Raw genomic sequence first — 13,464 nt, 5'->3', positions numbered from 1 at the left:
ACTTCTTAGGGGAAGTTCCTCCTTCTCCTGCCGCCAAGTGCAGCCCGGGGCCGGGGCAAGGGGGAGGCAGCCCTTTTCATTTCCAATCCCCCCATCCTCGATGGAGAGTAAACATTGTTCTGCTCACAAAGGCGGGTATTGTAGCAGGATGGGGGGGGAAAGGCGAGCGGGAGGAGGCGCGGGGGAGATGAAGTGCGAGAGGGAGGGAGGGAGGGCACGGGAGAGCCCCCTGAGAAGAGGGCGAACGGGATGTGAATATAAATTCTGTAAATATTTTCTTTAAGGTGCTGCATGTAATCCCAGGAAATAGATCCAGTTTCACGGGAGAGCGGGGGAAGTGGGACTGACTTTGCTGTGGGTTTCTCCACGTTGATTAAAATCCTGATGGAGAGGTGGGGGCAGCACCATGGGCTGCTCAGGAGAGCACCAGAACCTCACCACCACCACCTTCCTGCCTCCCCCAGGTCTAGACCCCGGCCAGGCAGCACCTTGTCCCCCGTGCTGTCCCCACTTCTGCTCCCCAGGCCCTTCTCCTCCTGGATAGTACATAGCCAGGCTGGTAAAGCAGAGAAAACGGGGGTTTGAGTCTCACAGCGAAGGGTTTACTGCCCATCAGCCGCATCATCCTGAGCAGGGACAAGATCCTGAGTTGATGTGGGGGCATGTGGCACCCAAGGGAGGGTGCGGGGACACCTCAGCCTGGCGACCGCCCAGTAAAAGTCAAGCACAAGGCTTGAGATTTGTCTAAAGGGGACATCCTGGGTGATGAATGTGGGCACTGCTGGCAAAGCCAGCAGCCCCAGCTGCCCTGGGACAGCCCCACCAGCCCCTCTCCCACCCAGGAGCTGCTGTGTCCATCCTTCGCCCACCTCTGGATCAGCTCCCTCTGCCCAGGGAGAAGACAGGAGGTGGGATGCCCCAGACCAGCGCCAGTGCCACGCCGGCAGGGAGGGCAGCTGCCTGCCCCCCTCTCGATGGGGCAGGGGCTTCCCCAGCCCTTCCACAGAGCAGCCCGGAGTGCATGAGCCCTTACCCCATTCTGGTCGGACGAGCCGCTGTGTCTCCTTCAGAAAAGGATTAACAAAACATCCAATTACGCTTTCCCTTCTGCCTGTCTCGCCTCCTTTTGATGCTTTTTTGGCATTGTATGAAACAACTGTGTCCAGAGCCAGGATTTCCATGGACTCTTGTTTTAATGGTGATTCCTCACTTGCCCAGCTCCATCCCAGGAGCCCCATTTGCCCTCCTGCAAGCACAGCTCCTCTCCCCACCCCACAGCCTGCTTGCCTCCAGGCATCAAGCAAAGCGCCCACTGCTGGGCAGGAACTGGGGGCCTGGCGCGACTGGGGACCATCACTGCATCCCATCGCTCATGCAGGGGCTCAGCCTGCATCCCCAGTTCAGACCCATGGGGCAGGGAACCTCCCACTGCCCTCGACACCCATGGCCATCCCACAGCATCCCCTGATGAAAGGCAGAGGCTGGGAGGCCACCATGCCCCTGCCTGCTCCCCAAGCCATGTGCAAGCGTAGAAATTCCTAATTCTAAGGCACGTCTAGGGATCCAACAGTTACTCTCTCTAATTATTACTTTTTTTAAGCCCCCCTTGCTCATAGGGAATCCCTGCCACCGCCAGCCGGTCCCCCTGCGGTCAGGGGGGAACGGATGCCGTGGCCACGGTCCTCTTTCACCCAGGGCACCCTGAAATGTGACATTTGCTGGTCGGGGTGATGGGGAGGTCAGAAGTATAACCACATTGCAAAAGAGATTAGAGCCGTCCAGGGAGGTGCCGGGGAGGGGGCTGCGCGGCAAGCTGACCCGGAGCTGTGCCTCACCCTTTCGCTGCCAGGAGGATCACCGCATGCCTGCTTCACTCCTCCTTCCCCAGTCCCCATCCCGGGTAATACCTGAGAGGGGATGTGGGGCTCCACAGCCCTTTGATCTGCTCCAGCCCAGCTGTTCCCAGACCTTTATGTAAGGGATGAGAAATGTGACTGAAATAACCCACAGAGTGAACAGGAGCAAGTGTGAAAGGCTATAAATAAATATGACACAATAACTGTGATCACCGCTAAATAAGTTCGAAATTGCATCGATGGTATAAATAGAGTCGAAGCAAAGATGCCACCAGCAGGTGACGTGGATTGGAGGTGAGGAGCAACCAGTGTGATGCAAACACAGTGAGGCCCCACGCGTGTTCTTATTGCCCGCTCTGTCCCTGCTGTCTGTCAGCCATGGAAGTGGTTATTTATTTTCCCTGTTCTTGCTTTGGAGGGGGAGATGAGCCACAGCTGGCATTTGGGAATGAGTCCTCCCAAGGGTGAGAGTGCCCATGGAAGGGGAGCTGGACGGGGAAAAGCCCACAGGACGCAGAGGCTCCTCCATCCTTCCAGCTCCCAAGTGCCCTCGCATCTTTACCTCCCCTCAGCCCTGCCAGACCCGGAGGAACTGGACAAGGTAGGATACGCAAGCCCATCCCTCGAAGGGCATGAAGAAGGTCAAGCCCCACAGTGGCCCGGGCCCTCCTCATCACCCTCCCAGAGCCCACCTGGGCAGTCGGCAGTCTCGCATGTGGCCTCCAACCAGCCATAAAATGGGCTTCAAATGTCACTTTCTATGTTTAAAATATTTTTTCCGTTTCCCTTCTTTCCCCTGCAGATGTGTTAACCCTGGCTCCAGAAGATCTTGGCCCTTTGCAGTGCTGTTACAACCCTGTTTGCAGCAAGAGATGGGCACGCGTTGACTCCCTTGCTGGCTGGTGCAGAAGCCATGCGAGCTCCTTTCCTTAAGCCAGTCACTTTGCACCTACCCCTCACCTTGCAGGTACCCAAACGCTCCAGACCCCTCAATCCTGAACCCAAACAAGTGTTAAAGTGCTGCATCTGGTATAAGCACTGCAGCTCCCATGGAACTGGGACAGCACCCCTATGTCCTTGGCCCCAAAACAAGAAGCAGAGCCCAGGAACCTGCCCCTCCTGGCATCCCAAATTGCCGCTGCAGCGTCACCTTGGCTGATGTTCCTATTCTGGGTGCAGTGGTTCAGCAACGCCCCAGTGATGCTTGGCAAACGTTGACTATTGAGCTCAGCCAGGGGAGATCCCCGCAGGGACAGTGCTGGTGACGCTTTCTGAGCCATGCCACGGCGGGGCTCACGCCGCCAGCTGCCCTCGGAGCCAGCGCGGAATGCTGCCAGCACTGCGATGCTCAGTGCCAGCAGCACGTGGGAGAGGACATCCCACCCGTGGTGGTGGGGCAGAGACCTTTTCCGATTTTATCCACAGAGGATTTGCCCAACTCGGATTCACAGCAATCCTGGCAGGGTGGAAAACTTCCACACCCTCTTCTCCCTCTTTTCCACCTTCCTCGCTGTGGGTCCAAACCCGATTTACCTGCGGCGGGCTCTGTCCCAATTAATATTTGGGCAAATACCCCCTTGGTGTGAGAGCATCCAGCTGGGTTCAGCTCCATGCGGAGGGCTGGAGTGGGGGGGGGAAGGGGGGAGCGTGTGTGGGAAGGGGCAAGGGGGGCTGCAGATCAGGGCTGATATGGCCTGGCATTTTGGCAGAATTTTCTAGGACAGTTTGTACAGTGTCTTCCCTATACAATGGTTATGTCTAGCCGCTGCGCTGCAGCTCTCAATTTCCATGAGCAAGGAATTCAACCGAAAAGTAAACAGGAAAAAACGTTACATCTCACAGTTTATAAATATATACGGAATTATTTAGGCAGTCAGGCCAATTTGCACAGATGCCGCATATATGCTGTGACAGATCTCTGTGTTGTTTTGGAGCCACCCCTTGTGAATGGGAAACAGGGCTGGTTTCTCACCATGTCTGCATGAAATATCGGTATCCTCCTGCAAGCCGGCTGCCAGCAGCGAGTGCTACGGCTCTTGGGAACAGCGCTGTGAGCTGATGCGAGCTATTTGCACGTAGTGCTGAGAGACTCGAGCCCCCATGTTTCCAGCTTGGGCTGCACGAGGCTTTTGGAAAAGGCAGGGGAGCTTTTCCTGGGGATTGCATGGGGATTTCAGCTTGGGATCTGTTGGGGTGATGGGACAAACTGTGCTTTCATGGGCTGGGGGGCAGGACCTGCCCTGGCGCACACATCTCCAAGAGGGCGAGGTGGCATTTTGGAGCCCCGGTTCCCCGGGTCCAACTGGCTGAAGCTGTTCCATGCAGGGCACCGAAAAATTGCTGCCCAAGGGAATGAGGGACTCATCCTATCAACCGAGGAGGGGTTGAGCAGAGAGCATCCCAAGGCGCCCTGAGCCCAGAGCCACAATTCACATCAAAATGTTGGGACTGGGCTTTTCCCAGCAACATCCCTTCCTCCCCCTCTCACACTCAGCCTGAGCCCAGAGGTTTATTCAACCTGACAGCCGAGTCACTTGATCGTTCGAAGCGATGTCTTAATTACAGGACATCCTCTGTGGCATTTTCTGGCTATGGCTGGTAAAAGAAACTTCTCTTCCCCGTCTCTCTCTGCCCCCCCAGTTCCGCCGAGCCATGCAGTGCCACGAGAGCTGCTCAGACAGTGGGGATATTGTTTTGGCCATTGCCTGAATGGCCCAGCTTCCTCAGCTGTAAAATTACCTAGAGGATAACTAAACAAACCCCAGACAAACACTTCTTTAAAAGCACTGCTTACTTTGCAGCAGCCGTTTCCCCCTGCCCACCGCATGTGCTCGCAATGGGTTTTCTTTTCCTCCTTCTCAAGGGCGACACAGTTGCAATGTCCTTGCAAAGCACTGCACAGGAAAGAGGGGACGGTGATGGGGGCAGGGGGACACAGGGGATACCATGGGCTCTTCTGGACCACGCGCCGCTCAGTCCTGGCTCAGGGCTGGAGATCTCACGATGCAGAGGCATCAGGAGCAAACAGGGAGACCGAGACAGCAACTCTTTAGGCTGGTCTGTGTTGGAGCTGGGAGTGGGATAGTGGTTCAAAGGGTTCAGTCCTCACCCATTGCCTAGGGGACTGGGGTTTTGCCCAAAATATCACTGCAGGCCCTCAGGGGAACCGGTTGCACCAGCCTGGTGCAAAGTCCACTGCAATCAGTGGAAAAAATCATCCCAGACTCCAGCACCATGCATGACCCGATGGGACTGCTGAGCCCCTGGGGACAAAATCAAGTGTTAAGGGATGATAAAGCCCCCCTGGGCTGGGCTGGTTGAGCAGGGAGGTCAGGGCAGGTCCCCTCCGGGAGGTTTTGCTGTTTCCAACCACCCCTCATAAATAGGAGAAAAGTTCTAGCCAAATCCTTGTTCAGAGTCAATCTAAGCATTTCCTGACTCGGTGTTGATTTCACAGATTAAAGCTGGTCAAAAGCAACCTGGTCGAAATCCAGGCAGCATTAATTTTTGGAAAAAGACCTTGAGGAATTTCATTCGAGTTTGTTCTGAGGGGAGGGGCTGTGCTTTTCCCACCCAGAAGCTTGTTTGCTCTGGAAATACGTGCAATAAACACGTGAATGCTGAGCCCCAGCTACAAGCAAAGAGGCTGCTTTCTGGTGCAAACCCTTTTTTTTTTTTTTTTTGTAAAAATAAGGGACATTAGTCAATCTGGGGTTAAGCCTTTAAGTCCAGGTCTGCCAGTGAGGCACTAACCTAAAGTATTACAACTGTACCCAAGTTTCCATGTTCACATGAGGGCTGGGGTTTGGCACAGGGAAGGAAGACAGGAGTTTAGGATTGAAAATCCCATTGATCCCAAAATAAAGGGGGGAGGATGTGAAATGAATCCCTGCGTATTCCCGCAGCCGGTCAGAGGGAGGCTTTCCTTCCTGGTCCTGTTGACCCATTCAGATAGAGCATGCCCTCGCAAAGACAGGGGCTGCAAACCCAAACCCCAGCACTGCAGTGTGTGCTCTGAAAATATCTGCAGTCCAACCGAGGCAGATCCCAGATTTTGGCAGATTCCTAAGATCAGGAAATTCCTTGAGAGTTCGGGAAATTCTCCAAGACTGAACCCAAGCTATTTCACTTGCAAAAGATATCAAGTTCTCCTCCTCTTCTTTTTCTTTTTTTTTTCTCTTTTTTTGGTGACGGGTCAGCAGGACCTCGGTGAGCACACGTTGCTGTACAGTGGGAAAGAGGATTAGCAAAACGCTGCAGAAGGCCAAATGCAGATGCAGGGCCCGCGGGAGCAGCTGCTTGCAAAGGGAAGCCGGAGAAGCCAAATATCAGCCATGAGGTCCCGGCTCCAAGCAGGTCTGGAAAGAGCCCAAGCTGGTATCAGTTACATTTTCTTCCCTTTTGCCCGTGCATAAATAACTGCCCATTATTTATGGCCGTTCCCCATCGCACACCGCACACGCATGCCTGCAGGGTCACCCCAGAGGATGGGACAGAGCCCGCTGCAGCCGGGGGGCATGAAGGGCCCCTCTTAGGACCCAAAAATAACTCCCCCTCGCCCCCTTGCCTCAAGCAGGGTTTCAGCCCAGCTGTTGCCACATTGATCCATCCAGGAGTCACCCAGTGCTTGGGGACACGTGGGAGCCGGTGCTGCCCATGGCCTGGAGCAAGTAGCCTTGAGGTGTGGGAAACCTCCCTTCCGTCCCAGGATCCCATCTCCAGGAAAAATGTCCCCAGGCCCAAACAGGTGCAAAACAGAGAACCGAGCATGTAGGATAACTTGGCCCAGGTAGGCTCGTGGGGCTGCTCTCCACCATCCACCCCAGAAACATGTGTTTGCCACTGAGACAGTCCTCATCCAAGCAGGCTGTTGGAGAAGCCAGGAGAGTTCCACGTGCCCCCAAAATGCAGGAGATGGGGAAGACAGAGGACAACCCTCAGGCTGCTTCTTCACAGAGCCCCGCGGCAGCCTCTGCGCTTGGCCGCTGCCTGCTCAGGCCCACCACATGCAGGGAAACCTGTCTCCAAAGCCACCTCTCTTGCTAAAGTCAGCCCAGCAGACCCGACTCCCTGCCTGGGTTATTATCCTTCACCTTGCCCGCAGGAACCTGGCACCCAAGGCTGCCAGCCCTCCCAAGCATCCCAGAACTTCCATGCTGGCCAAGCTCTGTGCTTTGCAGGAGTGTCAGAGGTTAGAATTAGCTCAACTGTGCCTTGTTGCTGGGTGACTTTAAAAAAAATAAATGAGCAAAGAGGTCCATTTATACTTATGGCCTTCAATATTCCCCAGGTCCCAAAGGAAAAGTATTTTCTTTCCGCTCTTGTTGTGTTTTTCTTCCACTGTGTGCAGCAATGAGGTCACCGCGCAGAGGTTTTGTGGCTAAATCACTGGGTTGCTGCCATCACCCTGTTCCCAGGAAAGTTGGCCCAGCTGGACACGCAGCCAAGGCAGAACATGGACCTTCCTGAAAGCCAGTGGCACAGCTCCTCAAAGGACCTGGCCAAGCCCTGGAGAAGCAATCAAACATACCAGTGCTAGGGGCACTTCTTTAAACCAAAACTCCAGGCTGCTGTTCCTTCCACTTCCAGTGAAAGAGCTTCTTGCACCAGGGACAGCCCCTACAGAAAAGCGTTCGTGCGGGGAAGACAGGAAGGACCATCTGAAGTGCAAGTGCTGAGCTACTGCAACAGCGTGAAAGTGATTGAATTATTTCAGTAGCGCATGGGGTCAGCTTCTCCTGCTGCAGACAGCCCTGGGGCATGCGCCAGCTGGGGTGCAGCACAGGGCTGCTTCGGGAGAGCCCCCCAAGCACGCCTGGCTGCGGGGCAGGCCAGCAGGTAGCCCTGAAGCTGTGCAATTCCCCCAAAGCCAGGGCTCCTCAGGCCCTGCAGACAACAGGGTTGTAGGATAACATGTTGGTGTCAGGGATGAGCTGGCACCAAACCCCTCTCCTGGAGCCATGGGACGGGTGGCTCAGACACCCAACCTCGTAGCTGACCCGGCTTCAAGCATTCTGGACCAGGGACCCCCATGGTCTTGGCCAGGATGAACGAGCCCATGATCTGCTGCCAGAGCCCTCTCAGCAAAGCCGGGACGGACATGTAGCTCCTTGCAAGGGTTCATGCTGGAAGGACCCCCACCACAAAAGCTTCCCAGCTGCACCAGTACCTTCCCTCACAGTGCACAGTCTGAGCCCTGCTCCTGCCAACAGGACTCTGTGCCTGACCCCACCTCAGGCCCCCACCCTGAAGACATTTTCTTCCCCTAGACCTTCCCTTGGCTTCAGCAATGTCCTTGTGGGCAAGTAGGAGCTGGCAAACTTTTTTCTTGCAATAGAGATCCCTCTGCTCCCTGCCTGCAGAGCAGCCTTTTCTCTCATGCCCTGATTGCAGAAGCACACAGCCTCTGCCCTCAACACTGTGGGCTCCTCGCCTCTCTGGCCACAGGCACCCAGCAGCCTTTTGCAGCATTCCCCAGGCTCCCACTCAGCAGAGCCCGAGCTGAGCCGGACCAGCTGAGCTCAGGGCTGCTCCTCCCTGGGGCTTACAGGGCCAGCCCACCCCAGCAAAAAGCCTGGGTCCAGCCAGGTCCACAGTGCTCCACCATCAACATGCTGGGGTTTACTGGGAGGGTGCCACGGCCTCCCTTGCTCAGTCTTCGTCCTGTCCCTGTGCTGCTGAATCCAGCTGGGACCGCCCCTGGAGACTGCTCTGGCTCCATCTCTATGGCTGTTGGCTGTTGATGCTCTCTTGTCCCCAGGCTCCTGGCATGGCTGGGAAAGTTATTTTTAAGCACATCACCCCTGTCCTCCACAAAGGACCTCCTGCCTGCCCCTTGCCCTTGCTAAATCTCCCCTGCCAGCCTCCTTGCACGTTTTCCTGGAGGAAGGATGCTAACAGATATATAAATAAAGCAACCTGTGTATTCTTCTCCCCACTCAGTGCGTGTGTAACCTGCGGTTGACCTCTCCTAGTCCTTCCCAAACCACAGCCCCAGTATGTGCTGCCTGCTGCTGCCGCCGCCGCTGCTCTGGCATTTTTATGAATGGCCTTGAGCCCAGGGAAGAGATGTGAGCATGGATTTGGAACAGCTCCATCCCTTCTACCGCACGCGCTAATCTTGACAAATGATCAGCGTGTGGCTTTCAAAACCAGAGATAAGGCTGTCTGACCACTTCAAGTCACCACACTTTCCCATGAAGAAAGGGATTTTGTTCTCAGCCCCTGGCCACAGCTTCCCCCGGAGCCCAGGCAAACCCAGGTGCCCCCCGCTCCATAGCTGGGGACACATACACTGCAATCACACCCCTGGGGAGTGGGGCCAGGGTCTGGTTCAGAACAAAACCTCAGCAACCTGCAAACAAGGCAGATGTGGTGACATTGCCTGGGTTTCTGATGCCACCGGCTGGGCCAGGGCTGCCTCCTGCCTGCACGCCTGCATCTCCTTCCCATTGAGGCCAACGGGAGAAGTGGTCCCTGCCCAGCATGGCGCTGGGATGCAGCAGAAGTGTGTGCTGGGAGCCAGCAAGAGCTTCCAGTCCTGCAGCTGAGCCATGGGCTGTTTTAGCTGGCAACTGGAGCACCTGGAGAACTCCTGGCCCTACTGGGGTCACTGCTTTCCTTGGACTGGTGTCCCACTGCACTGCTACAGCATTTGGGATACGGATTTTGCCTGCCAGTTTGGGCAGCGCAGTGTCCCCGTTCCTCCCTGGGGCTGGGGAAGCAGCCGTGGGATAGCTGCGGTGTCTTCATGGGGACTCTGAAAGGGCAGAGCGAGCCCTGGGTGCATCCTGTTGGACGTGCACCTGGGAAAGCTGGGCTTTCCAGAAGGCTCCCTCTCGCACAGACACAGCCCCGCTGCCAAGGGAAAAGGCCTCTGCGAGTGCCAATTCAAGGAATGCCTTTGATCCGGTGGGAATCATTAGGGAGAAACTCTGCCTCTAAATTGAGCTGCTCTCTTGCCTTGCCACTTTGGGAAATGAATTTGTACTCGGAAAAACTCAGGCTGGGAGAGATCTCGGGAAGACATCCAATCCATTTCCCTACCCCAAATTGGTCCTGACAGGTTTTTTTTTTATCTAACCTTTCCTTTAAAATCTCCAGATGGCTCAATACAGTCTCCGCCAGGGCTATATTCATTTTACTACCAGATATTTTTTTATTATGAATATCCAAATTAAATTTCCCTTGGTGCCATCTGCTCATATCCCATGGCAACACAGAGGGCAACTGTTCTCTTACCACTGCGCCCCGTGCACCCCACCCTGCCCAGTGTGGTGGATGCCTTTCCAGCAGCAGTATCTATTTATTCCTGTTTAAAGCTTGTATTCCTATTTAAAGCTTGGGATTAGGCTGGACAAGGCTGGTCCTGGCCAAGAGCAAGCAGAGTTGAAGAGCTCCTGGACTGTGCTATCACTTTTCCTCTTGCTGCGCTGGCCCGTGGGAGGGTTTGGTTGTGCAAGAGCGCAGGCACCAAACATCGTACCCAGGTGGGAACGGGAGGTCAGGGGCTGCTGGCTTGTTGACCCATGAAGGGAGGCAATTATTCAGCTGATGAGGCCATGCAAGTGTTAATTAAAAAGCATGTGAAGCAGAACAGGTCACTGTTTGGTGTCATCCACTCGTGAAATTAGCCTTGCAGTGGTTCACCCAGCCCTCCCCAGGAGATGGAGCAGGGGAAGAGCTGCCCGCAGCACCTCTGCCCGCGCTCTCATCTCCTCCAGTTCCTGTTTCTGGGTACCTCCAGGGTCCTGCACAATGTTCCTGCTTTTTGGCCAAATCTCTGCTGGATCCTTAGTAGGGAAAAACTTCTACCTGTTCATTCCTGGACTGGCTTGGGGCACAGCTGTGCAGGGGTGAGAGATGTAACCGAAATAATCAACTCCTGGCAGTCCAGGTGGAGAAACAAGCTCCCTAGTCACATGCTGAGCTGTTGCAGGAGGTGCTGACATGGGGACACTGATGGACACAGCCTCCCAGGCCAGGCACCCCTGTGGGTGGCCCTTGGTAGGGTCTTAGGTTTGCCCAGCATCCACAGCAGCAGCAGCTCTGAGCTGATCCCCTTCACTCTCCAGCCAGTGCCAGGAGGCAACGCAGAGCTTTCCTCTGGGAAGCACCAAGGGGATGGTGCTTCCTGGCCCAAACACCCTGTCAGCAGGTCTGCAGAGCCTTTTGGCAGCAGTTCAGGGTGGCAAAGCCCTTCCTTTCTGCTGGAGAGCTTGGTGCTCAGCATGTGCTTCATGGCTCTGGGAGATGCGGCTCGGCATCTTCCCTGTTAACCCCTGGGACATGCCCACGTCAGGAGGATGCCCTGGTAGAAAGGAGCCTCCTGTTTCTTCTCCACATGAGCACTTCTCCAGGGCCAGGGTACCATGACATGCTCCACATGGGCATCTTCCTGTGCCCGGCCAGGCTCGCGGTGCAGTGGGGACTGGCCACAGCACGGCTGAGCATCGAAGAGTCAAACCCGAGCTGCTCCCTGAGAAGCGCAACTTAACGAATCCCAGTTTCCCACTGCTCTGTGTCTCATGGTTGGATTAGCTCATGGCTAATAAGGCTCATGAGAATTTTTCCCATGGTTTGGGGCACTCATAACGTCTCTCTCCCATGTGGATTCTTGTAATAGTGTTGATGATGAACCCATTTCCTCAGTGGGGACCCAAGCTGGCACTCTCTTGTCTACCCAGATGCCTTTCTTCATAAAACAATTGGACAATAGAACACCAAAATGGAATTCAGCCTCTCTGAGGATCCTGCCTCGCTATGAAATCTGGCAGAAAGTGACCCCAGCTTCAAAAGTGGTATTGGACGGCAGGGACAGGCGGACAGATATGCACAGGCACCCACACAAGCGCAATGGCTCCCACCTCCTTCCCTTTCACAGCCAGAGAACGAGCAAGCACTCTTAGCTCTGCCCCTCCGTGCCCGTTCATCACAGCTCAGGTTTGAAGGCCGGGACCAAGGGCTGTTTCTGAAACCAGATGTTTTTTTCCTGAGGCTTCAGACACACACGTGCAGCACGCTGTTATTAAAACTGGCTCATACTCCCTGAGCACAGGGAAAAAAAATTAAGGCTGTATGCAAGGTTAGTTCTCGACTTTGGCATCCAGCATTAAACCATGCAGGCTCGGTTGACTTTTGTTTGTTTTTATAGGGTTGCTTTAAGACCGTCCCTCCTGCAGCATCCCAGCGGAGTGGAACAATCCGATGCACCAGCTGGACGAGAAGTGCTTCATGTGCTGCCAAATATACCATGTAAAAACCATAATGCAGCCACCTCTGGGGTGCAGCCTGACAAGCGCATGGCAGCTCGCAGCAACACCCTCCAGCAGATTGAACCGAGCGGAGGGAGCCGCTTGAGAGGATGCACTGGTTCATTACACAAGCTTCCTCCTCTTGGTTTTCCGCCTGGTCTTTCCAGCCTGCCTCCCTGGCACAGCGCTCCTATGGATTTTTCTTCTCCTGCTAATGTTTCTGTATTCACCTCAGACCGAGCCAAAGGCTCCTTTTAACTGAAAAAGGCCATTTGTCTTGGTATCTTATCATCTCTGTCTCAGTGTCAGCCCAGGCCTCAATGCCTCCTTCCCCCAGCAGCAGGTTTCACTCCTGCATTTAGGATTCCACCCAGCCACCCTTTCTCTGCTGCTTCTTGTTTTCCTCCAAGAAGCATTGCATGCCTCGCCGTGGTGTTTCCCTGCCTGGGCTGACTTGGGGGTAGCCTCTGCCAGACGAGGCAGGAGCCTCATGACACCCCTAGTGTGGTCTCGGTGGGATGCCCAAGGGTGCGAGTGGCCCAGGGATGCTCAGCCCAGGCTCTCCTTGTATGACAAAATCTCCTGCTCCCTGGCATGGTCTCACCTCTGCAGGGCTACAAGCTGACCTCTGCTGGATAGCACCAGGGATGTTACCCCTCTCCCAAATTGTGGGTGCCCTGGGTGTGGGGTCCTCTTCCCCTCGCCCAATAGAGAAGGCCCCCCATGGCTCACGTGAAGGGTCTTACACCGCTGTGGTTAACAGTGCGGTGCCTGGGGAGGGCTGTCGGGACAGGGCAGGGTGCTCAGCACCCAGCACCCGCTGCCGTGGGTCACCTGTGGGTGGGGGCATCGGGGTGCAGGTTAGCAGGGACCTCTGCAGCTTGCAGGAGGGGGAGGAGACCTGAGCCAGCCTTCCAAAGCCACCCAGGAGGAAATGCGCTTGGCTGCGGGAGACCCACGGGTCCGCAGGGAAAGGCAAGGGATTCCGCCCTCTCTTGGAGCCTGGAACCGAAGCCCAATTCTACCCCGGAGGGCTGATACCAGCTCCAAAACAGCTCCGCTTCCCTCTTCCCCTGCCTGCAAAACCCGGGTGCCTGGTTCCTGAGCCAGCCTTCCAAAGCCACCCAGGAGGAAATGCGCTTGGCTGCGGGAGACCCACGGGTCCGCAGGGAAAGGCAAGGGATTCCGCCCTCTCTTGGAGCCTGGAACCGAAGCCCAATTCTACCCCGGAGGGCTGATACCAGCTCCAAAACAGCTCCGCTTCCCTCTTCCCCTGCCTGCAAAACCCGGGTGCCTGGTTCGCTGGGCCCTTGGTGATGCTGGATGCATGAGGCTGGTGCCGGTCAAATGATTGA

General features: G+C 55.5%; 2 protein-coding genes across 2 annotated transcripts in view; one reads left to right on the top strand and one right to left on the bottom strand.

Moving 5' to 3' along the window:
- Nucleotides 1-1,895, bottom strand: part of RPN2 (ribophorin II) — a 91,915-nt gene extending 90,020 nt beyond the window's left edge. The window contains exon 1 of the mRNA XM_035900848.1: nucleotides 1,836-1,895. Within this exon, the coding sequence (XP_035756741.1) occupies nucleotides 1,836-1,895 (60 nt within the window). The remainder of the gene's footprint in view (nucleotides 1-1,835) is intronic.
- Nucleotides 1,896-2,332: 437 nt separating this feature from the next.
- EMILIN3 (elastin microfibril interfacer 3) overlaps nucleotides 2,333-13,464 on the top strand; it is a 21,652-nt gene continuing 10,520 nt past the window's right edge. Inside the window, exon 1 of the mRNA XM_009645423.1 lies at nucleotides 2,333-2,457. Coding sequence (XP_009643718.1) covers nucleotides 2,333-2,457 — 125 coding nt within the window. The remainder of the gene's footprint in view (nucleotides 2,458-13,464) is intronic.

Source organism: Egretta garzetta, unplaced genomic scaffold (assembly GCF_000687185.1).
Source record: "Egretta garzetta isolate BGI_Z169 unplaced genomic scaffold, ASM68718v1 scaffold188, whole genome shotgun sequence".
Taxonomy (NCBI): Eukaryota; Metazoa; Chordata; class Aves; order Pelecaniformes; family Ardeidae; genus Egretta; species Egretta garzetta.
The sequence above is the reverse complement of the archived record's forward strand: the minus strand, read 5'-3'. Positions and strand labels throughout refer to the sequence as shown.